At 39.0% G+C, this 26,990-nt stretch overlaps 1 protein-coding gene across 5 annotated transcripts; it reads left to right on the forward strand.

The window, feature by feature from the left end:
• Positions 1 to 612: 612 nt before the first annotated feature.
• On the forward strand, positions 613 to 26,420 carry ANP32B (acidic nuclear phosphoprotein 32 family member B). 5 transcript variants are annotated; one of them, XM_081941692.1, is made up of 8 exons: positions 613 to 2,434; positions 8,714 to 8,863; positions 19,358 to 19,480; positions 20,523 to 20,709; positions 21,104 to 21,244; positions 22,589 to 22,731; positions 25,018 to 25,105; positions 25,827 to 26,420. In XM_081941692.1, the coding sequence occupies exons 1-8, from the start codon at positions 2,381 to 2,383 to the stop codon at positions 25,889 to 25,891; spliced, it is 951 nt and encodes a 316-aa protein (XP_081797818.1). In that variant the 5' UTR covers positions 613 to 2,380; the 3' UTR covers positions 25,892 to 26,420. The 5 variants fall into 5 exon arrangements, with proteins under 5 accessions (XP_081797818.1, XP_081797817.1, XP_081797819.1 ...); XM_081941691.1 differs by having other exon boundaries at positions 618 to 2,434; positions 25,821 to 26,420; XM_081941693.1 differs by having other exon boundaries at positions 621 to 2,434; positions 25,018 to 25,111; positions 25,830 to 26,420.
• The last annotated feature ends 570 nt before the right edge of the window (positions 26,421 to 26,990 follow it).

Below are 26,990 nucleotides of genomic sequence, written 5' to 3' on the forward strand. Positions count from 1 at the left end.
ACCTGCTGTTGAAACAGAAGTGTTGTGACATCATATAAATGGAGTACTGTAAATACTCCACGATGTGTGATTAATAACTACACTTTATAATATAGGCTTTTTAAAGATGTAAATCTGAACACAATTTGCAAATCTGTAGAGACACATTTGATTGATATTCATCCTGAAAGTAGATTTTGTAAGGTAAAACATTTAACAGTTAGTAGTTTGTTTCAAAAATGATAAGCTAGAGAAAAGCCCAAAGGATAAATTAGCTGGTTTCCAATTCTGTGAATGATATATTTTCTGCTATTTCATTATTTCATACAAGGTACATTCTTAGGAATCACGTTCCCCAAATATAATCTGCCTGCCTTGTATAATCATTGAGAAAGGGAATGGTCAGCATTCCGAAGTAGACTATCATTGTGGTAGCCTTGTCTTTTGAAACAATTTGCCCCCACACATGCCCTTGGTTATTGTCCTTCCATAAGTAATTTTAAATATTGTTCAAACTGGCTTTTAACTTTTAGTACAGTTGTTGGATTATCTTTTGGGTCTGGATCTCTTCCTTGTCAGACATTCACTAGAAAGACATATGCTTGGAGTCATAATTGTTAATTGAATTATGATTTATTCAATTCCATTTTCTGGATTCATATTATTCATTGATTAATAAACCTACAGTACTACATTGGCCAGGTTTACACAACAGGATTATTAGTTTATGGCTTACTGTGCTGTGCAAATGCAAACTGTGTATTTAGCTGCAGCTGCCCAAAAGCATCAGTGGTTTCCATGTTGATGAAAACATCATTAACTGATTTGTGTATGATACACTGTTATTAACAAATAACATGCACATTTTAAATGATCCGGTAAAAGAAGAAAACATGGTATTTCAATGAACCTTGCATCATTGCATTAATAAGATCACAATGTTCACTTAATTATTAAATTTGTACACCATCCAAACTCTGAATGAGTGAGTGGTTAGAATGCCCATTCATGTCTATGCAATCAAAATATTTAAGATATGAGAAGTCTAGTTATAAACATGGAATTTAATTAGTAAGAAATAAATTAAAAATAAACATCCTTGAGTTACCCATCAGTGATCTCTAAATTCCAGAAACCCAGAAGGCATAGCAAGACTACCAAGTATGACAGAAAACCACTTGTACTCATCAATCAACTGCTGAATAATAAATAATAAATTACTATTATGAAATTGCTACCTGGTCAGATTTAAAATGACAAGTTCTGCCGAATGCCTGTCTTTTAATGAAAAAAAAACAGGAATAATTTCCAATTGTGTAGTACATGAAATATGAATATAATAGAGGGGATTTATTTTTAATTCATGATGCCTGGTATAATTGTCAGCTGGATCTTATCTTAAAATGGTAGGAAGCTATGCTGTCGAATCTCAGTAAACTTATAGGAACATCCCCCCCCCCTTTCTCCTGCTTTAATAATAGAATGAATCTAGTACTCATAATCAATATTATTGGTAACTACCCTTTATCTCTTGTGAGGAAAAAAAAGATCAAAGCTATGGGAAAACAAATGAGGATTGCAAGAGAAAAGTGATGGCCAATATGAAAGGAGAGAAACATTCTTGGATTAGTCACTAGGTTTTAAAAATGTGTTGGTGCCAACTACTCAGAACAGCCGTTTTCCATTTTTAGGCTACATTCTGATGTGTTTAGGATTCTTATTTTTTAAACCAACCAATTATAATTGGGGATATTAGTAGAACTTTGTGCAATGTATAAAATCAGCTCTGCATTTCATCCACGAATAGGGCTCGTATGTCGAAAATAAACACAGCACATTCAGAGAAACGTCCGATGTGAACTCCATCCTTAATTTTCCAGGTAGGAAAGAAACAGCACTCCTGGATACATTTGGCGTTATTTGTTGCATTTAGGCTTGTATTACGGACCTTTTGAAGAACCTAACTCTTCCGTTATGCTTGATCAAAAGAAACTCGGGATGGGAAAACTTCTATAAACCTCCTGCGCGGAGAGGGAATATTAATCGAAAAAGGGTTTAAACCACCATTGCTTGTAGAAATACGGCGCCACCGGAGAAAGACCGCAGGGGCTGGGACGACGCTACTGTCAGCAAGGAGAGAAGGGTGTGGTTTGGATGAGGAAGTTCCGGGCAACCTCTTCTACGCCTCCGCTGTGCCTCCTGGCGGCCATTCCGTCGCTTTGCTGCGGCTCGCTCCAACCAAGGGCCCCGTTGCCAATTTAACTGCAGTCGCAGCGAAGGAGGCGCCGAGCGCTCCCGCCCTCCTCCTGCAACTCCCCCTCCGCCGCTTCCCTGCGAGTTGACTCGGCACAGTGAGCTCAGGGCCTGAACTCGGGCCCGTCCCGTTCGTCCCATCGCCGTCATGGAAATGAAGAAACGGATCCACTTGGAGTTACGAAACCTGACTCCGCCGGATGTAAGCCAGCCTGGGCGGGAAAATGGGAAACAGCCGGGGACGTCCTCCCTTTTCGACACAGCTTGTTCTCTCGCCATCCGTACACGCGCACACCGGCCCGGAGAGAGCGGGCTGGTTTTTTAAATTTAAAGCGCGGAGGGGGGGGGGCTTGAAAGAGCAACCTGAGGGCGGCCGCTGCCACGGAGAGCCGCACTTGCGGCGGCGGGGCCAAAACGAACGTCTGACGGACTCGAGAAGGGACTCCGTGGCCGCCATGTTTCCGTTGCCGCCGCTGTTGCTGCGTCGGTCCCGCGATCGTGGGCTGCCGCTGCGGAGGAGCGAAGGGTGTCCCGCGTGCACGCAGCAACCGCTTCGTGTTGGCGCCCGCGGCGCGCGCGTTTCTCCCCCTCTTAAACGGGCAACCGTCGCGTGGAAGAAGGGGCGCGCGCTCTTTCTCGGGGCCGCGTCCGTTTGCCTGTGGCCTTGCGCCTGCCCGCGCGCTCGGGCCTTCGCTCCTGCCTTGCGCCCTCCCCTTTAAACGGGCCGCAGCTGCAGAGAGCCGGCCGCGCGCGCGCCCTCTTTATTCCGCTCTCCCCACCAAACCGTGTTCCCGCCAAAAACTTCTCTCTCTTTTTTTTTTAACCCATCGTAAAGGGAAGGTGCTTTTCGGCCACTTCTAGGCTCTGATGGCCTCCGTGGCAGAATTTGAAAGATTTTGTGATGATGCGTTTCCAGTGGCGGACACACTCATGGGTGGCCTCAAAAGGGCTTTTGCAATGCAAAATACAACAAAATGTTTTGCATCCTAATTTTGAAAAAAGCAATAAAGGAGGCGATGCTAAAGTCTTTAATAGGTATCTTAGCAGGACGATTGGGACAGAAAAGTCTGTTCGTTCTCTGAAGTCTAGTTAGATTATTTTTAAATAAAGATTCCTATTGAATATAAATATCCTACCATACATTGTTGGAAGATAAATCAAAGGTTTTTCTGTTTTTTAATCTGCCTGTGGTTTCCTGACATATCTGAACTTTAAACCATGCTGTTGCTTCTTTTTTTATATATTCTTCAATAATCTTCATATGCACAGTACTCTGAAGCCGGAAAAAAATCTACAGTACAACATTTCACTTGTTTATTTATTTTAAGGCAGGAACTATAAGTTGTCAATGTTTCTCATCTCTTGTATCCTAATAAAATATTTGTCTGCCTAAAAATATTAACAAAAACCAGCATGGTATCCCAGAAAATAAACAAGGTACATACTTCTACTCTATACAGTAGTCTTAAATTTATATGCTGAGTTTTGGCTTCTCAAGGTAAAGTTGGAGGCCATTTCTGGCAAGTATCTTAAAATCGTGCTGTCTGTTACTCCATTCTTATGCATCTGTCAGCCCAAGGTAGTTTCAAGCCTGCTCAAAAGAGCCTGTAGAGAGGGATTATTCTCTTTTAAACTTGAAATGAAATAAGATTCTTCAAAGTTCCGTAGAGTTCTCTTAATAATTCAGTCATTACCATATTCCTTTTAGGGCCCTTAGAAAGCAGAAGGCTTTTTAAATATGAGAGTATTTATATTTAGAGAATTTGCCAAATTATTTTAAAGCGTAGTGCAATATTCTTAAAGTGGTACAAATAATATTTTGTTAATATTTATATAAACATTGCTCAATCATTTGTAAATATGGAAAAAAACTACAATTCAGTATGACTGTCACATGTATTTAAAAACGTTTTGTAGAAGTTGATTGTAAAGATCAGTAGATATTATGGTGTCTAGTAAAGGGCAAACTATTCCTTTCTTACACTGATAATTTTATAACAGTTTAGTTCAAAATGCATTATCATACTGCAAACTTTGAAAATACCTCATTTGGAAACTGATTATGAGAGTCTACTGTATAATCTGATTTAACAGTTTGAAAAATACATAGTTGTATTAATTGCTTCCTTAGCACTGAATTTGGCCTCTGATGGTTTGAAAGTTTATTCAGAACATGCAGGCAGTCTTGTTTTAATTTCATTAAATTACTTGACTAGAAAAAGAAATGTGAATTGGCTGTTCTTATCTGCTAAAATAAATTGGACGTATATAATGCTAACAGTTGAAAGACAGTCAGTACTGCATTATATATAAACAACATATGTTTTAAAATAATGGTAGCAAGCAAATTTTGGAAATCTTTTGTTGTTCCATTTTTTTGTTACAAATTTACTGCAGAATTATCTCTGCAAAGGCCTGCATTCTGCTGTAATACTAGAAGGCCTGGGGATTGGACCAAATTTGACATGAGCAGATACAATCCTTAGTATGTCTTCTTTTAATGGGAAGATGTTTGGTGATTTTCACACTTAAGTCTTGTGTCTGCAGAAGTTGACTGTATTGGTTAAGGATTACATAGAATTATCTAACTAGATGGTCATTGCTCGCCAAAAATGAGGAAGATGATTGGAATTAAAGAATATTGATATGAAATTGAAGCTTCTACTTTGATAATAATGTGGGCTAGGCTGCTTTATGAAGATCTTTCTGGAACAATTCTCTCTAATATATTCTTAATTTCCTTATTATTACTTTTTTTAGATGTCTAATTTGTATACCAGCAGAATATTTAACTGTTTTATAGATTTTTTAAATTTTTTGTTATTGGTAATGGTTTAGCGGTTTACGCTGCACAGAGTCCCTTGCTCATGAGATAAGTGGCTCACTCATGAGATAAAGTGCATAAATGAATAAATATGCATATTAGTAAATATGGGCCGCTGCATGTTCTCTTTTAACTTCAAGTGCAGTCTCCTTCGTAATAAAAGGAAAGTGGCCTGCTGGACCGAACAGATTTTTATGTTGCTAGAAATAAATTTTACATGTATGCCAAAAAGAATAGCTTTTACCCATTCCTTACTTTGAAGTTTTCTAAGTTTTCTGTAATAAATAAGCAGAAGCCCTAAAATTATTCAATAGAACGTAAGATACATTGGATGAATGAGAGATGTTCTTAAATAGAGAGATGTAATTGTACTGTAACCTTACAGTGTGTAATTATAACTTGGTGCAAGATTGTAACCCAATAATTATAACTTTTTAAATCCATTTTAGTTTTGAAATCCAAAGTATAATCCATATAGAGTGTTTAAATTTCTGAACTAACGACACTATATTTGAAAGCCTAATTCCACACCAGGCTTAACTCTATTTTGGGGGAAATGTTTTTGAATGAATGATCCGTGGCACACAGAAAATATTTGAGTAAAACTTAAGACTTGTGGAATCTACATTAATTATCATTAGTTTGGGTTTGGGGGGGGGGGGTGTTTACATACATGAGAGTCAGCAATAAAATCAGTTGCAAAATGAAGTTCTATCATTTTGCATACAGTTCCCAAAAATATACTGGAGGATGTCACAGGCTCATGTAATAGAACTTTATACATTTGAGGCAGGTAGAGCCAATTAATTTTCATGCTCTGCAAGCCTAATTGAAATCACTTGCTTATAGAAGGGCACATTATTATCTAATTCAAATTACCGGTAGGTATGCTAATGCAAAATTCCCAAAGTAATAAAAAACGAATAATAATATTTTTACTGGGGAGATACACTGAGGTAAATAAGGGCCAGCAGAGACAGGTTTTTCCCATAAAGAGAACTCCCAAATTTATATTTTTTAAAACTTAAATTATGTTTGTTGAAAGTGGAAATATGAACAAGCACAAAGACAGAATTGTAAAAAAATTAATCTAATTTTAGTAATCAGACACAGATATACAGGTGTTGATCTGCACTGACATTGATGCTATTGCACAGTTGTTGGAGTAGGTCAAAGAGTGGAATAGCTAGGCTGATTGGAAAAGCTTCAAATTCTGCCTAAAGTCAGATTTCCATCCTTCATTATCTTCATCAAATTTCTAACTTTCACAAACAAATTATATAATTCTAATCAAATCTACATCCTGGCTTATTTTTACAAGGTTTTTGTTAGAGCAGATTGTTTTCTTACAGTAACAGTAATGCAGGTACAAAGATTTCCTTATTACTAACACACTGGGTTCTTCTGTCTTTTCCTGAAGATTTTGTCTCAGCTTATTTTGGCAGGATAATGCTTATCCCCAAACCAAAACTATTAACCAGAACTACAAGTGTTCTAATATCAGTACTTTTAGGTTCTTTTCTCACAGGACTTGCTATTCTTGTCTCATACTTTTTCCTTCTTCTACATTTCCTGCTGATCTTTAGTAACAAGCAAAGGCCTATTCAATCTTAGCTTTCAGGGATTTTTTCCATTGAATGAAAAGTAATGTTTTGATTCTTTGAATTTATAAGCATAATTGCCAAAGCTTTCATTGTTATATTTCAGTCATCAACACAAACTCTGTTATATGTTTCATGTAACACAAACATTGTAATGTAGCTTATGCAGACTTTTATAGAAATTAGTGTCTTACTATAATACTGATGTTAAATCTAAAATGCCCACAGGTTCCCCATCACCATGCTAACCAAACAGATGAAGGAATGCCCTTAGCCATCTTTTTAAAGAGGACTCAAAATGGACTGATAGAGCCTGTTGCAAATTATTCCTATAATGTCTATTGCTTATCTTTGTTGCACATCTTATATTGAGATGTAATCTCAAAGAAAGAAACTGCGTTAGATAATTAAATAGGTAATCATCAGTTTCATTTACCTGCTGCTCTAGCTCCAAAACTCTGTATCATTAGGATATTTAAAATTCTCACTGTGAATAATTGTCCAATTAAATGGTGTTCATCTTATTTTGTTTTCCTATTAAGCAAGGAGGGGAAACTTGGTGGTTAAGGATCATATTTAATATTTTGGAGAAGCTTGGGGACTATATTGATAGGTGGGACTGATTTACATTTTTCTGGGTCATGTGGAAGATTTTTGAGGCTCTCTCTCCTGGCAGGCAAAATAGGAGACACCCTTTCAGATAAACTGTTTTAAGCATTCAGTTCTTTATATGTTAATATCAACACCTTGAATTTAGCTTGGAAATGGATTGGTAGTAGAGGTGACAAAGTACAGTAATACTTACTAGTATGATATGATTGAGCATATTTTTTATTAATGTATTTGATTTAAATCAGCTCTCCCCAGCTCCGAGAACTGGTAGCAGCAGTGGGGGAGGGGGAAAAGAAAGGGGGTGGTTTTGCATGTGCACCCTCCACAAGCACAAATGGAGCTTCGCATGCCCACTGCTTGCACAGCCCACTTCCCAAAAGGCTGTAGCCTGGGTTCAGGCTGAAGACTGGGGATTGGGGAGCCCTGACTTAAGTAATTTTAGGGCTTATTGTCTGTTTTTCTTGTCAAAGATGAAATTTCAGCAGTTATACTCAAGGCAACTCCAGGAGCTAAAAAGGGAAGCTCAAGGGTGGTAGATTGTCAGTTCTGCTCTAAGAAATAGGAGAAATGTTTGGACCCATCATTTTCACTAGAGGCTCAAGGGATGCTCACAGCACTTTTGATCATCTTTGGCTGATAAAGCCACTATGATATAATTGGACACAAATAGCTTTTCAGTAGTTATTCATGCTCTAGTAACCTGTTTGTATTACTGTATTATAACACGCTATACTGGGAGCTACCTTTGAAAACAATGTAAAAACTCCATTTAATAAAAATAAGATACAGTAGACTACTAATTGACCTTTGCATTTACATTTTACTGTTACTTTTCCATCTATACTGTCCTTTCAGGTCTAATTGAAAGTGCTGGTATTAATATACATAAAAATCTAGATGGTGTTTGGGGCACCGTATCCGAAAGAGCGTGTCCTGTATTTACTTACCAGAATTCCAACACCTTCACCCAAGGATCTCCTTAGGGTGCCTCCATGTAGTGAAGTTGAATGATTGCCCCCCAAAAAAGGTGTCCTGGCTGTGGAACACAGTGAAGTTTGTGTGTTGCTTCATTATGGTATTTTAAAATTTTATTTGTATCCGCTTTTATTATTTTTACATGTAACAGACATATTCAACACACTTCTCATACTTTCCCCACAAGAATAACCTTGTGAGGTAGGTTGAGCTGAGAGAGAGCGACTGGCCCAAAGTCACTCAGCTGACTTCCATAGCTAAGACATCCTCTTTATTATTTATTGCCATTGGTGGTGCTCGTGGTATGCTGACATCTTAATGACATTGTTTTATATGTTGCTTTGCATTCCATTATTTTACTGTTTATAATGCTTTAATTGATTATGAATCATCCACAGAATTCCTGATATTGAGAGTTATAAAAATACAACAAAAGAAATAATAACTTCATTGTGTGTATGTGTTTCAGGTCAAAGAGCTTGTTCTTGATAACTGCAGATCAAATGGTGGTGAAATTGTGGGACTCACAGAAGAGTTTGTGAACTTGGAGCTTCTCAGCTTAATAAATGTTGGACTGCTCTCTGTCTCAAATCTCCCGAAACTCCCCAAATTGAAAAAGGTAATGATCTTGTCTTGTTATTTTATTGAAGGGCAGAATACCATGGAAAAGGTCTGTCTATATGGTCATTAAGAGTTGACTCCAACATAATAACATGCAACTCAGTTTGGAGAGAAAAATCTCCCTTGTCTTCCTAATTACTATTTTATAATGATTCTTATACTAAACCTTTTGGGACTAACGGCTCCCAGGACTACCTGATTGTCTAGTAAGATCTGGAAGGTAGGATTCCCTTGGGAGTTCACAGTCTAAATGAGAGTTACTATCAACCATCATGAAGGTTGCCAGTTTTCTCTTGCTGCCTTTCTGTGGAACGATCTGCCCTGCAGAATTAGATCAATGGTAATCCTATTAAAACTTGGCTTTCCAGGAAGACTTTAGTACTTGATTTTAAACTTTGGATCCTCCTTGTACTATGAATGATTCACCTAGTTCAGTGATGGCGAACATTTTTTGGCTCGTGTGCCACAAATGGGGGGAGCGCAGGGGGGTTGAGGGTGGGCGTGCCACACTCATAATGCAACGTGTGACCCCCCCCAGTGCGCATGCACGCACAACGTGCGACAATCCCCCCCCCCATTTTTACATATTTTTTTTTTGCCCTCCCCAGGCTCCAGGGGCTTTATAGGAGCCTGGGGAGGGCGAAAAGAGCCTCCCCCGCCCCCCGGAGGCTTCAGGGACCGTCCCTGAAGCCTTCGGAATGCTTAAAACCACCCTCCGAGCAAACTGGAAGTGACTTCCGGGTTGCTCGGAGGGTCGTTTTAAGCGTTCCGAAGGCTTCAGGGACCGTCCGAGGCGTCCCTGATGCCTTCGGAGCGCTTAAAACCACCCTCCGAGCAACCCGGAAGTTTGCTCGTAGGGTGGTTTTAAGCGTTCTGAAGGCTTCAGGGACGGTCCCTGAAGCCTCCAGAGGGGCAGGGGAGGCTCTTTTCGCCCTCCCCAGGCTCCTATAAAGCCTCTGGAGCCTGGGGAAGGCAAAAAATAGCTTTTAAAAATGTGAACTCAGCTGGGCAGCGCGCGCATGCGTGCTGGCCAGCTGACAGGGCAGCGCCTCGCGTGCCCTGACAAATGGCTCCGCGTGCCACTTGTGGCACGCGTGCCATAGGTTCGCCATCACGGACCTAGTTGATACGATTATTTCTTAGCACAGAAAGACTTGAAATAGATTTCTGTTATATTGTGTTTATGTTTTTTTTATCCTGTTTGTTGAATTGGAGTGTATGGTACATAGAATTTGCTATGGTTGAAGCAACATAAAGGCTTAAGAAATAGTTCCAGACACTATATTTTATCTTATTTATCTTCTTTGGATCCTGGTTCCAATTGTAAAATCTTGATTTTCAAAGCTTTGAAATTCTCTGAACACAATATAATTAAGTTTGAGGAGAAAGTGATAAGAAAAATGCTGGAACAATGAACATGTGTAAAAGGAGCCCTTCTAGGAAAGTAGCTATTAAGCTATGCATTTATTTGTGTGTTTGGGAGATGGGTTGCTAGGGATGGAGATAAAAATTTTAAAAAAAATTATTAAGGTTTTAAAAATCACTTTATATTCAATGGCAACGAAGGTGCTTTTAGAACAGATGACTGAACAAACATAGAACAGAACTACAACTCACAGAAGAAACATGATATATTCATTCTCCAGAGCACCATTTTATCTTTGAGTCTGAAGTAGTCCATATCAGTAATGGTTACTCTTACACCTGTTGCTAGCAACAAGATCTGTACCCTGTCGTAGATCTGGAGAATGAAACATTACTAGTACCTTTTAGTCTCTGTGTCTTGCCATTTAGAAATGAAAATGGTAATGGGGGAGAAGCCAAGCATTTAATGCTTTCAATTAGCAATAAAAATATGAAAGCAAAATTTGATGACATTTCCCAAAATATAAGTGTTTATGGATGAACAGATGAAATTGCCTGTGATTATAGTTGTTATTAAAACAAAAGGCATATAATATCATAGTTAGGAGCTAGGAGTATGGAAGAAGTACGGTACATTAATATGCTTAATCAATACACCTTAGAATGCAAAGTACTCTGTGCCCTATATCTCCCAAATAAGAGTATGTAGTAATTAAAATTCTGAATTAAAAACTAAAAGGTGCTTCAGAGTGTACTTAAGTGCATATTCAGCATCTGTCTGTTACTGCTTAAAGAAGCTGCAATTTTCCCCAAGAATTCTTCATGGGTATCCCTTAATCCTGGAAAACCTATGTTTGAATCAAAGATTTGCAAATGGCAATTTATACCTGTGCATACTCTAAAACAGCTTTCTTCTTGAAATCCAAATCATCTTTGGATTTGCAGCTCTGCTCCATAGCATTTTTTTTTCACTTCATCATTAAGACATTCTTTATTGCTATAATATTATTTGTCAGAATTGAATTGAATTGAATGCTTTATTTGACCAAATGGGATTAGATACACAAGGAATTTGTCTCTGGTACAGAAGGATCCAGTGTACATGCAAAGCAAAATAATAACAATAATAATATCGCCACCAATAAAAAGGAAAGTAAAGAAAATAATAAGAAAAAATAATAATGTTATAGTCATGGGTTAATAGAACTATTATCTATCCAACATAACTGTTATAATTCTTGTCTCCAGTAGTGAAGGAGACAAATTAAATGAGAATTGCTTGTAAATATTACCATGTAATCACTTGTTCGGTGGGGGTCAGTTCCTTGAATCAGTCAGGGTTTGACTTAGCATGTTAATCAGTAAATGTTGTAGGCTTTAAAATGTTCACACTTTTCTAGGCGTCATTATCGCTCAATGGTTAGAGTGCAGTACTGCAGGCTATTTCTGCTGACTGCAATTTGAAAGTTCAAATCCCACCAGGCTCAAGGCTGACTCAGCCTTCCGAGGTGGGTAAAATGAGGACCCAAATTGTTAAGGGCAATAGGCTGACTCTGTAAACCGCTTAGAGAGGGCTGTAAATCACTAAAGCGATATATAAGTCTAAATGCTCTTGCTATTTGGAATTACATGTATGGACATTTGTGATTTTATTTATTTAAGATGAACTAAGATATACCAGTATATTACTTTTAAAAATGGAAGTTCAGTACTGTATTGACGCCTGCTCGCAGGGAACAAAGATATCCAACTTATCTGGTGTAGTGTGCATAATGGGATTTTTAGAATAGATTGCAATAAATGTTCAACAAGATACTTCAGTCTGTTAGGAAACACTCCCTTGGACTTGGTACTCATTTGCAGCCTTATTAAGGATACTACACTGAGATCTGTGCTATCAAGATCAGATTACCCTTTTATCCCTCTAGGCCATTTGATCCAACAAATTATCATACATAATTTGAAAGTCTTCAGAGCCAACATCTGGGGCAACATCCCGTTGCCAAGGCATGGTCTTTACCCTACCAAGCAAGAGAACAGATCTCTACCGAAAGAGACTGCAACCATAATTGTACAAGACTTATTTCTTCAGTGCTAAAGTAGTGACTTTTGATGACTTGCCATCTGATCAACAGGTTTAATCTGTTAAGATCCACCCTCTTATCTGGATCCCATGGTTGGAGACCAGTCAGTGGGATCTCTGAAGAACGTCAAACACATCCTGAACAGCGGATCAGATTGTGTGAGCCTCTTGATCTTTAGTTACAGTATGTTACAGTCTTGAGTAGATAGCTTGTATTCTATTGTCTTCAGGTGCTTATAAGCCAGAAATATTGCTAATATTCTGGCTTTGTTGAAATGAATAAAAAACATATGGCAAACATCAGCCTCTATTCATCCGACCAAAAAGCTGTTGCATTAAAAGAGGTAGCAGTTTTTTCTGGCATTTGGCCTTGAAATCACTGGTAGTTGAGGTGGTGCATAAAAATTTAGTGAAAAGTGTCTTACAGCCCTTATTGATAAAGAACATACTTTTCATATTTTTTAAAATTCACAACAAAGTTATTGTTTAGAATGGAATTTCCAAGCCTATAACGGCTAATATCAGATTTTTCTTTGTGAAAAGATGACCTATTTTCTACTGTATATGCTAGATGATAAATGAGACCTTGCTTCCGTTTTCTTAGCAGACGCCTCCCAAATCTCCAAGCAGCAGATGAACATCGCTGAATATAACACAGCTGCCTATGTGGCTGACTACATTAAAAGGAGTTATTGCTCTCCACTGCTACAACTGATCAGGACCATTGGTGTCTCTTGGGGTTCAGAACATGATGGAAGATCTTCTGCTCATCACAGAAGTATTTTTTTCCTAGAGTACAGCTAATGCTATGGGGAAAGTCAAAATTCAAAACACTGCATGAGAGTGGCAATCATGCTAGTCAGTAGCAGTGTCTCTGCTGCAATTAAAACCCATATTTGGAATTAAATTGTCCTTCTCTAGCATTACAGTTGCTATAAGCTAATGTGCAACAACATTTCTCAAAATTGCTGCCTATCCTTTTATTTTTACAAAAAAAAACTTTTCAGAAATACTCCTAAATATCATCTTTGATTTTTAGCATATAATCTCCAGGATCGCTACTTCAGTTCCCACTGGCAGTTGCTCTCCAAGGATGGAAATCCTACACTACAGAGTCTTAGTCTCAACTTTGATAGCTATGGAGTATGCCATAGAATTCAAGCCTTGCAGTATTTATTGTTTATCCTTCCCAGCTCCGCATTGATGTATGAAGTTTTGCTCAAAAAGAAAGTATGACCAGTACCAGACTCTCAGATGTGAATTGGATTTGATTATTTTGTCATCCTCAAAACTGACAACGAAGATCTTTGCAACTCATCAAATAATATCTAGCTTAATAAATTCAGGATAGTCCAATTTCAGATTAGCTTATTTTGTTGTGTTGGGGGGCGGGGGAGGGGGAGAGAATGGTTTTCCTGACTGGATCTTGGAGCTACATATTTCTATATAATATATTACAGTATATGATTATGGTTGTATGTCTGCATCTGTTTGGCATACACATTTACCCCATGTTAACTATTGGCTGCATTGTGCAACGTAACGTTTTGTTCAGCTTGTTCAGTGTATCAACAAACAAAATGTACTCTTTTCATGCACCTTTGGATAGATTCCATTTCTCATGGAAGTTAATGTATTATCTATTTAATGGAGTCACTCAGCACCCAGATGGATGCCCCAATTTCCAACATTATACTGTGAATGGGAAACAACCTCATTGGACTTGCTTGTTGCTGTAAAAAATGACCAATATAGTGTTTTCTGCAAGAAAATGGATACAACCTGGTATCATTAGAGAATATATTTTCAGTTTAAAGGAATTAGTTTTGTATATGTTTCCTTCACCCCAGCACCCCATTGCTATGGTAATTATATCAGTGCCTTTGATTGCATCTTAATGGCTGTCAACCCTGTTTGCTAGTGTTTTTGTCTCTTTTCTCAGATACTGTACTTTTCATTGCCGGCCAGGAGGGACTTTTTTTGTTTGAAGGATGCTCAAGTGTATCACTCAGATGTTGCCCTGACTTTTATAATATAGCTCCTTGCCTGGCAGTTTGGATAAGACTTAGAGTTATCAATCTTATTTTGTACAATAGGAATTGGGGAATGTTGTCTCCATATCCCTTCTTTTATTTGGTCATTTCAAGGTCCTGTCCCCCATTCCCCCCCCCCCCCCAGTACCTATTACCTCTTAAAATGTACTATGAAGTCTTTGGTTGTTATTGTTCAAAGTCTGTTCCCCAGTAAGTTCTCTGCAGTGTATGTTTCTGCATCCCTTAATGGAACAATTTGTGAAACACTTCAAGTAACTACCCACCTCTGACACATTCCATGTTAGAGGAGAATATTGAAGTTGTTGAATGGATTTTCCATTATATGCTCCCTTGGGGATCTTCCATCGTGAAAGTTCCTTCAAAAGAAGAGGCTAAATGCAATTCTAGGAACTACTAGGCTTTTCCATATTCTAAACTTTGCACGCTTTAGATTTGGAGTGGAGAGTCAAAGTGCATTGTACATTATCTTTTTACACTGATTGCACTAAGGCTTTGTGTGCTTCCTCGCGTCTGTTTGGACTATCATAGTCTGAGGAATGCTAGTCTTTCCTCCATTAAATATATGTGGACAAACTAAAGCTACTGTAGTCTTGTGTTTTTAGTTGGCATGGGGATCCGGCAACGGTCATAAGTGAAAAATGATCCTGTCACTTTTTTCAGTGCCATTGTAACTTTGGTCACTAAACGAATGATTTTAAGTTGAGGACTACTTGTCATACTATCCACTCTCTGAGCTCTCTTCAGATGCTTTTAACTTATGGGATGTTGATGGGTCATCATGAAGTAAAGGTAGAATTACATGCATAATGGAGGTGACTTATTTGCCTAATAATAGTAATAGTGAAGAAAAGTACCGTATTTTTCAGAGTATAAGATGCACCGGAGTATAAGACGCACCAAGATTTTGAAGAGGTAAATTTTAAAAAAAGCGTTTTTGCAGACCTTGCAAAAATGGTCTGTTTTTCGCTCATTTCTACCCTCCCCAGCTCCAAGGAGCACTCTGGAAGCCTCCTAAAGGCTATGCACAGCCATTTTGGTGAAGGGGGCAGGGTTTCTGGAGGCGAAAAATGCTGTATTCAGTGTATAAGACGCACCCAGATTTTCAGCCTCTTTTTTGAAGGAAAAAGGTGCGTCTTATACTCTGAAAAATACAGTAAGTAGAAAACTATTTGTAAAAAGTATTGATTGATTTGTTGAGAGGGAGAGGGGGGGAGAGGGAGAGAGAGAATCATGCACAGGCCACACCCACCCCAGCTTCGTGAGGGGGGAAAACGGCACAATACATCATGTGATGGTAATGTGACGCCGCAAGTTTGACACCTGTGCCCTATAGCAATAACCCTGTGAGGTGGGTTAGGCTCAAAGTCACCCAGCCAGCTTTTATCAATTCAACAATTTCAAGCTGGAAAGCAGTCACACATAATTTCCCACTTAGTAACCACTTTGCTTAGTGACTAAGTTGCTGGTCCCAAGAGTGGTTGTAAATGAGGTTACCTGTGGTTCTCATTTAGTAAGCATGGTAGGATCCAACATTTAGTAATGTATAAAGGAATCCTTCACCGTATCTATGAACCTATTTCAGCTTTCCTTTGCTTTAGAGACCTACAAAGGTCATAAATGCAAGGATTGGTCACAAAGACTATTGTAACTACAAACAGTCACTAAATGAAATATTCACTAAATGAGGGTTACCTGTAAATGAAATTTCCTTCAAATATTCTCCAGCAATAACTGGCAGATCCATTACATCCAATGTAGTCTAACCAAGATAGGGGGAAAGGGGCACATAAATAGGGCAGAATATCAGCAAATAGCCCAAGCCTACAAAGATGAAGTGAGGAAAGCTAAGGCTCAAAATGAATTAAGGCTTGCATCAAAAGTCAAAAATAACTAAAAAGCTAATTTCAACAAGTTAAAAACAAGAAAAAAGTCAAGGAAATGATTGGTACATTGGTGGCAGAAAGTGGCAAGAAGGTGACAAGCAACAGGGAGGAAGCAGAACTATTTAACACATTTTTTGCATCTGTCTTTACACAAAGGGAAAAAACAGTCCAACCTGTCAAAAACAGCACAGTAAATAACAGATTAGGAACATGTTAAAATAGGGAAGAAAATGATAAGTGAGCACCTGTTTACTCTAGACAAGTTCAAATCACCAGGACCAGATGGATTTAACCCCAAGGTTCTGAAGGAACTGGCAGATGTGATCTCAGAACCACTGAACTATATCTTTCAGAGATCCTGGAGCACCAGGGAACTGCCAAAGGACTGGAAAAGAGCTGATGTAGTTCCTATCTTCAAAAAAGGGGGAAAAATAGATCCAGGAAACTACAGACCAATCAGCCTGACCTCAATACCTGGGAAGATTCCGGAAAAGATAATCAAGCAACAAATTCACCTAGAGCCAAACAAAACAATAACCAAAAGCCAACATGGGTTTGTCAAAAAAAAAAAAAACCATGCCAGACAAATCTTATTGCATTCTTTGACAAAGTGACAAAATTAGTGGGCCAGAGGAATGCTGTGGATATAATTTACTTGGACTTCAATAAGGCATTTGAGAAAGTAGACCATAATCTACTACTTGATAAGATAGAAAAATGTGGGTTAGACAGCATCACAATCAGATGGATTCGTAATTGGCTGACCAACCACACTCAGCGTGCAGTCCTCAATGGAAATGCATCTACACGGAGAGAAATACACAGTGGGGTACCCCAAGGCTCTGTTTTAGACCCAACATCTTCAATGATTTGGACAAGGGGATAGATGGGGAACTCATCAAATTTTCAGATGATACCAAGCTGGCAGGAATAGCCAACACTCCGGAAGATAGGCTAAAGATACAGAAGGATCTTGACAAACTTGAACATTGGATGCTATCTAACAAAATGAAATTCAATGGTGAAAAAAGTAAGCTTTTACATTTAGGCAAGAAAAAAAAATGCACAAGTACAGTATATGTGGCACCTCGCTCAATAGTAGTAATTAAGAGGGATCTTGGAGTCCTAGTGGACAACTATTTAAATATGAGCCAGCAGTGTGCTGCAGCTGCCAAAAAACCCAACACAGTTCTAGGCTGCATAAACAGAAGGATAGAATCAAGAGCACGTGAAGTGTTTATACCTTTTTATAAAACCTTGGTAATTCCACACTTGGAATAGTGCATCGAATTTTGGGCACCACAATGTAAAAAAAAAGATGTTGAGACTCTAAAAAGAGTGCAGAGAAGAGCAAGAAAGATGATTATGGGACTGGAGGCTAAAACATAAAGAACGGTTGCTGTAATTGGGTATATTTAGTCTAATGAAAAGGACTTGGGGTGACATGACTGCAGTGTTCCAATATTTCAGGGGTTGCCACATAGAAGAGTGGGTCAATCTGTTCTCCAAAGCATCTGAGGGTAGAACAAGAAGCGATGGATGGGAACTAATCAAAGAGAGAAGCAACCTAGAATTAAGGGGAAATTTCCTGACAGTTAGAACAATTAATCAGTGGAAGAACTTACCTCCAGAAGTTGTGAATGCTCCAACACTGGAAGTTTAAAAGAAGAGATTGGACAATCACTTGTCTGGAATGGTTTAGGGCTGTGATGGCAAACCTGTGGCATGTGTGCCACAGGTGGCACGTGGAGCCATTTGTTAGGGCACGCCAGGTGTTCCCCTGTCAGCTCCAGCGCACATGTGTGCGCTGCCAGCTGACTTTGGCCTCCTTTTTCTGCCCTTTTCACCCTCCGGAGGCTTCCCTGAAGCAAACCGGAAGTTCAGAAACGGACTTCCGGTTTGCACGTTGGGCCGTTTTTCGCCCTCCGGAGGCTTCAGGGAAGCTTCTGAACCCTCCGGGGGACAAGGGAGGCTGTTTTCGCCCTCCCCAGGCTCCTGGGGCCACGTGCATAGCATTACGTGTGTGGCACGCCTGTGCACAACCCCCCCTGCGCTCCCCCCGCTCTTGGCACGCGATCCAAAAAAGGTTAGCCATCACTGGTATAGGGTTTCCTGCCTAAGCAGAGGGTTAAACTTGAAGACCTCCAAAGTCCCTTCCAACTCTGTTATTCTATTCTCCTTATATTAACCTCCTTGGTTAATATAATTCTGTGAAAAAAATGTATTGGCAAATAATAAAACTATGTTCTACATAAAAGAAACCAGAAGATGGAAAAATGCACTCTTTAACAGCCAGGTCAGCCAAGTGAAGCTGTCAAGATTGCTGCTCATTACACTAATGCTGCTGCTTGTGGCAGGATGCTGCATGGCACATCATGTCGATGCCGCCACTCGCAACAGGTAGCCACATGGCATGTGCTGGTGGCAACCGCTAACGCACAACAGCACAACACACCATGCAGCCTTCTGCCGTGAGCTGCAGCACTGGCACTATGAGCCACATGGTGTCTGTCCATGAGTGGCCGCAGAAGAAGTTGGGCAACGGCACAACAGGTGTCAGGGTGTGGGAGGCCTGGCTGTGGTGGTCCTAAGATAAGCAGGTAAATCATCCCCTGAAAATAAGATCTGGTGCTTATTTTGGGGCCCAAAAGAAAATAAGACCAGGTCTTATTTTGGGGGAAACATAGTATTTTAAAACATAGACTTGTTTCCAAGCAATATTTAGGTAGCTGCAATCCTGTAATGAAACAAGGAATATCCAAAAGACAATTTTCACCAAGTTGCAGTTCTTGCAATTCCACTGAAGAAATTCATCTAAAAAGCCTTCCATGCATGCCTGTATATCTTGACTGGATCTTTTTGCCAACACTATGGTTGTATTTCTTATAATGTAAATTAACAAGATGTAATTCCCGGCAGCACTGCATTCTAGCTAAGTTGCTGGACTATTTAAACATCTCTTTGTTAGTCTGCTTTTTGTTAGTACTTGATAATGAAGGCTGCTTGGGCTACCAATGTTATTTATACTGCATCTTTAGACTTCTTGAGTTCTAACTGCATTATTGCTAATGTGCCGTTTCCCCCGTGTATCTCTTTTCTCATTACAGCTTGAACTAAGTGAGAACAGAATTTCTGGAGGCCTTGATGTATTAGCAGAAAAACTTCCTAACCTCACACATTTAAATCTCAGTGGAAATAAACTGAAGGATATTGATACTTTGGAACCATTGGTATGTCATTAAAGGGTTATCATATGCCTCAATGGGGTTAACAATACTAAATCCAGTAGTACATGTTGTAGTACTCACACTAAATGCGTCCAAATCATTGCCCAAATCAGATGTGTTACATTTTGTACGTAACTAAGCATTTTGAGCCTAACCCCATTTCAGGGGCTAATATCTTTGAAAGATGCCAGTTCACCTTAAATCCAAGAGAGCGTTGAAATGTTTGTGTATGACAGTAACATTTCTTTGTCAACTGTTGGCATAATCTAAGTTAGCATGGATGCTATATTTTTGTTCAAGATCATTATTTTTTCATGTCAATACATGTGGTTTCTTTCTGATTAGATGACACTTTTTGTCAGGTAGATTATAATTCTTAAATTGCTTTTCTACCTCACCAGAAATCAGAATATTAAAGCTCCTTAAGTTAGTTGTGAAGGCAGACAACAATACCTTATTGTTAGAAATCATCCTAAAATATTAACTTATATGGAGTAATGTGTTAAAATAGGAGGAAAGTTATATTTATGCACAGTCTGCTTTTACTTTTATCCAACCTAGAATATTCAGTATGAGATAGAAAGAAGTGTCCTCATGGGCAGGGAAGAAGGGACTCTCCATTTTAGCAGATCAGGGAGATGGCATTATTTGATCTTGTTTTTCTTTTCACACAAAGACTAGAAATGGATCTTTAAATGAACTGAAATAGTTTTAGATTAATTCACATTGATTAAGGGAGGTTTCTTTAAAAATGTTTATTATTAAATGTGATAATTTCTTGCGTTATGATATTGAGTGAGAAATATATATGGTTCAAAATTCGAGTCTTGTTCTTTTGAGGGCTGTTAGGTTAATTACATTATAAAATCATATTTAATTTGGGAATGTCATGAAAGAATACACTGTATCAGCTCAGTTCATGACTTGTTTATCTCGCTCCCCCTCCCAATCCAAACTGAAATTATCAGCATATCTCGCCAGGTTTGTGTATGATGTCAATATATTAATGATACTTAAAACTAACAAAAGCATATTTTTGATTCAGAAAAAGTTGGACTCTCTGAAGAGCCTTGACCTGTTCAACTGTGAAGTAACAAATCTAAATGACTACCGAGAGTGTGTCTTCAAACTTCTTCCACAACTCACATATCTGGATGGATATGATCAGGAAGATAAAGAGGCTTCTGATTCAGATGCTGAACTAGATGGTTTTGATGAGGAAGATGAGGAAGGTGAGGTCAATCATATTAATTGTAGATTGGAAAGCGTTAATTCTTGTGATCAGGGTCTGCCTAAGGTAAATATGGCATTTGAGTCATTTGGAGCACTGCGTTAAACTAATTTACCAAATTGGAAATATTCTCTGCATTATATAGTGGCTACAAAAAGTCTAGACAACTCTGCTATACGACCATATTTTTAAATGTAAAAAAAATCAGACCAAGATAAATCACTTTAGAATTTTTCCATCTTTAATATAACACATGAGCTGTACAATTCAACTAAAAAACAAACTGAAATCTTTTAGGGAAGAAAACAACAATAGAAATATACAATTAATGTGGTGGCATAACTATACATCCTTAAAATGATACTTTGTTAAAGCACCTTTTTATTTTATGACAGCATCCAGTCTTTTGGGTAGCAGCTTATCAGCATCTTTGCCTACTCTTCCTTTCAAAAGTGCTCCAAATTTGTCGGATTATGAGGGATTCTCTTGTGTGCAGCCCTATTCAGTTCTTCCCACAGATTTTCAATTCGATTCAGGTACGGGCTCCGGTATGGGCCATTCCAAAATTCTGATCTAGTGAAGCCATTCTTTTGTTGATTTGAATGTATGCTTTGAGTCATTGTGTTGAAAGGTGAAATCCATCTTCAGCAGAAGCCTAAACATTTTGTGCCAAAATTGTCTGATATTTGGAACTGTTCATACTTCCCTCCATCTTGACTAAAGCCCCAATTCTAACTGAAGAAAAGCAGCCCAAAATATAATGCTACCATCACTTTGCTTCACTGTTAATATGAGGTATTTTTTTTTGGTGATGCACAGTATTGGGTTTTTTTTTTTTTTTTTGCCAAACATACTTTTTGGAATTATGGCCAAAAAGTTCAACCTTGATCTCATCAGATTATAACACATTTTCCCATATGCTTTTGTCAGACTTGATAAGATTTTTGCAAAATGTAGCTGGGATTGGATGTTTTTCCGTCTTGCCACTGTACCCCACAGACCAAACATTCAAAACTACGTGAGATTGTTGTCACATATGGTACACAACCAGTAGTTGCCAAAAATTCCTGCAGGTCCTTTAATGTTGGTGCAGGCCTCTTGGCAGCCTCTGGGACCAGTTTTCTTGTTTTTTTCATCATTTTAGAGGAACATCCAGTTCTGGCTAATGTCACTGCTGTGCCATATTTTCTCAATTTGTTGATGGCTGTCTCCATGATGTTCCATGATTTATTTTGGTCTGATTTTTTTTCATTTTAAAAACCTGGCATTTTAACAAGGGTGTATATAGAGTTTTTTGTATCCACTGTATTTGAATCAAAAATATTTTGTCAGCTGAGAAAGAGCAGTTTTAAAGCATAGAATAACTATTGTGATTTGTATGATCTATCACAAAACACACCAATTTCCAAGAAGAAAAACTGCAATGTGACGTTCCCCTTTATCGTCTTTACCTGATTGTATGGTTGTAGCCTCAATTTACTGTTTTCTCAATAGGTGGGCAAAGGATTGTTTAAATAAACAATGGAGACCATGGAGACATGGAGCCTGGTAGATGCCTAGTGAGATTTCTAGGGATACATTGACACTCAAAGGGATAACATTGGGGATCCAGATCCTAATATATTAAGGAATCTGTAGTAATATACTGTTGTAATAGATTGCAAATTATTAACTCATCCTCTTTTAGGCTGACAATTTAAACTCATACTGCTTCATTTATAAATTGCAACTCTGGATATAATTTATGAAACATTGGTCGATATCAGTATATGCTCTTTTTAGCAAATAATATTAAACAGGAAGCCCCTTTGAATTAATAATATTGTGATTTTATGACAGTTTCCCTATTTGATATATATAAAACTCTTCTTCTTTCTCAGATGATGATGATGATGATGATGATGATGATGATGACGACATATATGAGGATGAGGAGGAAGACGAGGATGGCGAGGAGGATTCATTTTATGGTTTGTTTGGGTATGAAGGAGGACAAGATGAAGACGATGAAATTAGTGGAGAGGTTGGTTTAAAATATTGTTTTCTCTTAAGTCTGTAGTAAATTTTTTACGCTTATTTATCAAATTACAAGAAGAGTAGCTATTCTTACTACTAGTACTACTATAGCATTGCGCCCCAAATAATTCTGAGCCACTTACAACAATCAAACAGAAATGACAATAAAATCAACATAAAAGTTAGATGGCAAGTGTCTCCCTTACCAAATGCATGGATGAAGAGTCACATCTTCACAGCTCTTCTAAAATAAGGGTGTCAAACTCAAGGCTGGTGGGCTAGATCCGGCCCATGGGGTGCTTAGATCTGGCCCATGGGCCACCCTGGAAACAGGCAAAGGACCGGCCCGTTATGCCTCTGCCAGTGAAAATGGAGCGGCGGGGACGACGACGTGTGGCCACCCAAGCTCCATTTTTGCTGGCAAAGGGATAGCAAAACAAACTGAAAGCAAAACAAAACAAAAGGAGAAATGTTTCCCCTTTTTCATTTGAGCATGCAAGAAGGGACAGGAAAGGAGAAAGGGAAAGAGGAAAGACAAAAAGGAAAGATGGGAAGAGAGCAAGGAAGGAAGGAAAAAGAAGGAAAGAGGGACAGGAAGAAGAATGAAGAGGGAAGGAAGGAAGGAAGGAGACTGAGGGTCTGAGGGAAGTCCTGCCTTAGCACTAGGCTACCACAAGTGCCCCCGACAAGTGAAGTCAAGCTGGCTAGCCCTCCCCCCCCGCCCCGCCCCAGGGTCAAATACAACCCGGATGTGGCCCTCAATGAAATTGAATTTGACACCCCTATTCTAAAACAACAGTAGAGTGGAGATCATCTGGATTTTCAGTGGAACCTTGTTATAGAGGACAAGCACTGCTATAGAAGGTAGCCTTCTGAGGTCCTGGTAGGTGGATCAGTGGAACCTGGAGAATCCTGATTTCCAGGATCAAATTATCCAGGCAGATGCTATGGGAGACAGATAGTCCTTCAAGTAATCAGGCCTACGCCATGTAGAGCTCTATAGGGTTTTTTATATAGAGAGAGCGAGCCAGTACCTTGAATTGTGACCAGAAGCAAACTGGCAACCAGTACAGCTCACAAAGCAGATGTGTTAACATTGGCATCCCAATGCTTGCCCTGTACTCAAACTGTACTTGCCCTGGCTCAAACACCTACTACAGCCACTGGATTCTGGACCAGTTCAAGCTTATTAGTCTTCAAGGGCATAATGTGTTACATTAGTAAAATATTTGTTGCATGAGTCAAACGCAAGGCAACGTGGCCCAAGGTGCCTTATCTGAAAGGCTCCCTGATTTAGCAAAAGTAGCAACTGGTGTCCCTGATGCATTTATGTAAAACCTTCATGATCACAGCTGCCACTTGCTCTTCAGGGAGGTGCTGCAAGTACAGGAAGGCTCCCAGATTGTGCGCCCACTTCAAGGGGAAGTACTACCCCATCCAAAATTAGAGAGGTAATATTTCCAGATCTGGTCGGCTCAAACACCTACTACAGCCACTCGGCCTTGGTAAGATTGAGTCATGGCAGACATGGTTCCTCCCCTTCCAAACACAAAACAGCTTCCAGGCACTGGGACAGAACTTTGACAGCCTTACGTGGCTGCTCTGGGGTCAAAAGTTACACAGGTACTCCTCGACATACGATCACAATTGAGCCCAGCGTTTCTAAGCGAGACAGTTAATTTTTTCCCCTTTTTACGACTTCTTGCCATAGTTGTTAAGTGAATTACTGCAGCTGTTAAATTAGCAACACAGTTGTTGCTTCCACATTGACTTTGCTTGTCAGAAGATTATAGAAGTGATCACATGACCAGAGGACATTGCAACTGTCATAAATATGAGCCAGTTACCAAGCATCCAAATTTTGATCACGTGATTTTGGAGATGCTGCAATGGTCGTAAGTGTGAAAAATGGTCCTAAGTCACTTTTTTCAGTACCATTGTAACTTTGAATGATCACTAAATGAACTGTTGTAAGTCAAGGGCTACCTGTAATAGGGTATCATCTGCATAATGATACTGAAACCAACCCTACCCCGCCCTTCATGTAGATAAGGAACAAACTGATAGCTGAGCAGCTGAAATAATGAACCTTGGGGGTTTTTTCCTTCTGTTTATGTTCTCATTGGTTGCTCCTAACATGATAACAAACAATTTGGATTACAATACATTAGCATCAGTGTTTTTCTAAGAAGTTTGGCCCATTGAGCAGAAAAATGGGAAGCTTGATATAATAACAGGAGCAAAGGTATTTACTTTCTAAGGCAAACCTATTCAAACCTATTATTGTTTTTAGGAAGAAAAGGTTGCCCATGACAGTGAAGATGAAGACGATGATGATGATGACGATGACGATGACGACGACGACGATGAAAAGGAAGGAGGTATGTGTAAATGTTCATGCCAGTCTTTTTTATTTTAGAACCTCAGGAACGTAAAATAAAAGTACGTAAAGTAAAGGTACCAGTGAAATAACAGTGCAAGTTTGGAAGATGATGATGATTTGTTGGCCATTCAGTACTGGAATACACCCTGTTTCAATTTGTTTGGTGACCATTATGGAGGCTTTGGGGGGTGGAAATAGACCTACACTCAGTCCCAAAAATTCTGGCTGTTGCAATATCTCTGTGGTCATGATTGTGATCTGGCTGCCCAGCTTGCGATGGCAATGTGGTAGTGAGCCAGGTCACCTGATTGCCATTGTCATTGTGAACCATCCCTGCTGGATTCCAGAAGCAGTCATTCCTAGCGCAACTGTATAAAACAATGTGTATCATTAGCTGCTTTTCTATACGTAGATGATAAGAAAACTTTTCAGGTATTTTTAATTAAAACGGTTACTACAGCCAGTCAGCATGGTCAATAGTAAACAATTTTAGGAGGTTTCTAAAACTTCTTCCTTTATGAAGATTGTAATAGGCTTGTTGGATATTTCAACTGAATGTACCGTATTTTCTTGGAATAGTCCTTACGGAATTTGTCTGAAACGGTATAGGGTTTCCTGCCTAGGCAGGGGGTTGGACTAGAAGACCTCCAAGGTCCCTTCCAACTCTGCTATCGTATTGTATTGTATTGAATAATATCTCTCTTGTTCTGCAGATGAAGAAGAGAAGAAAGGTGAAAAGCGAAAAAGAGAAACAGATGATGAAGGAGAAGATGATGATGATTAAAGTCTTCTGTGTCTCCAAAGGACTGTTCAGTATTTCTTGGGGTACCCCTTGGATGATCTGTGACTTGAGGAGCACGTGTGACGCACCTGTAGTTCTCCCCCTCCAAGCGCAGCGCTCAAAAAAGCCAAAGAGTCGGCTATTCCTGTGACATTCCATTGTACCCTGCAGCTGATTTCTCCAGGTGGTTACAGACCTAGCCTTCTTGGGCTAGCACCTTCACCCTCTTGAGAGTTCCCAGGCCTTCATCTCTTCCCATTGCCCTATAGCAAGAACAAGAGTGATGGGTCAGTCCTGGCTATAGGGACTCCACACCACCCACTGACTTATACTTCCCTTTTTAATCTCTGTGCAACAAGGCTTTGTAAATAGAGTCCTGAAGTTTTGGGGACTGCTCTTCATGCTTTGCTTTCCCTGCCTTCTTTTTTCCTTTTCTAAGCCGTTGGATATTTTTTACATTAGGATGTTTTATGCAACAACAGAAAAAGTATTTTTAAGAACTTGAATTAAATAAACGTTATTTGATAAACTATCATCTTGCAGTTGTTATATTCAGAGAGATTTGAAAATGTGCCTTTTGTTTTTTGCTTAAACTTTAGTAGACAGGGTTGTGAATATTCTGCATTTGTGAAATAAAACAGAATCTAGATTCTTTGATCTATGAAGGTTGTTTAGGTTAATTTATTTTGCTATGCAAGTAAATAACCCAGGAAGCCCTGCTTCATCTTTCTCCCCAGCTTCACAGATTGCTTTATTACTAGTACAATTCACAACGTACTAAGTAAATTTAGAAAATTTTGACTTTTGAAGTTAATGTGCTTCCGGGTTGTGAGTGACCAGTATCAGGCTTGAAAGATTTAGCTGTTCACAGAGGTTTTTATCTAGATGTGTTACTTATTCAGATATTATTCTTTGTAGCCAATGATGTATTTTTAGCTAATTTGCATAAGTATTTCAAATAGCAGAATACCTTTTCCTTTAATTATCACCTTCCTTCAGCATATCCCAATAAGGACCAGCTCCATTACTATGCTTGCAGTGGTCATAAAAGCTTTTTTTACAAAGCCATACTAACATTATAATCCTATGCTTATAGGATAAT

Source organism: Natrix helvetica (genome assembly GCF_964273705.1).
Source record: "Natrix helvetica genome assembly, chromosome: 2".
Lineage (NCBI taxonomy): Eukaryota > Metazoa > Chordata > Lepidosauria > Squamata > Natricidae > Natrix > Natrix helvetica.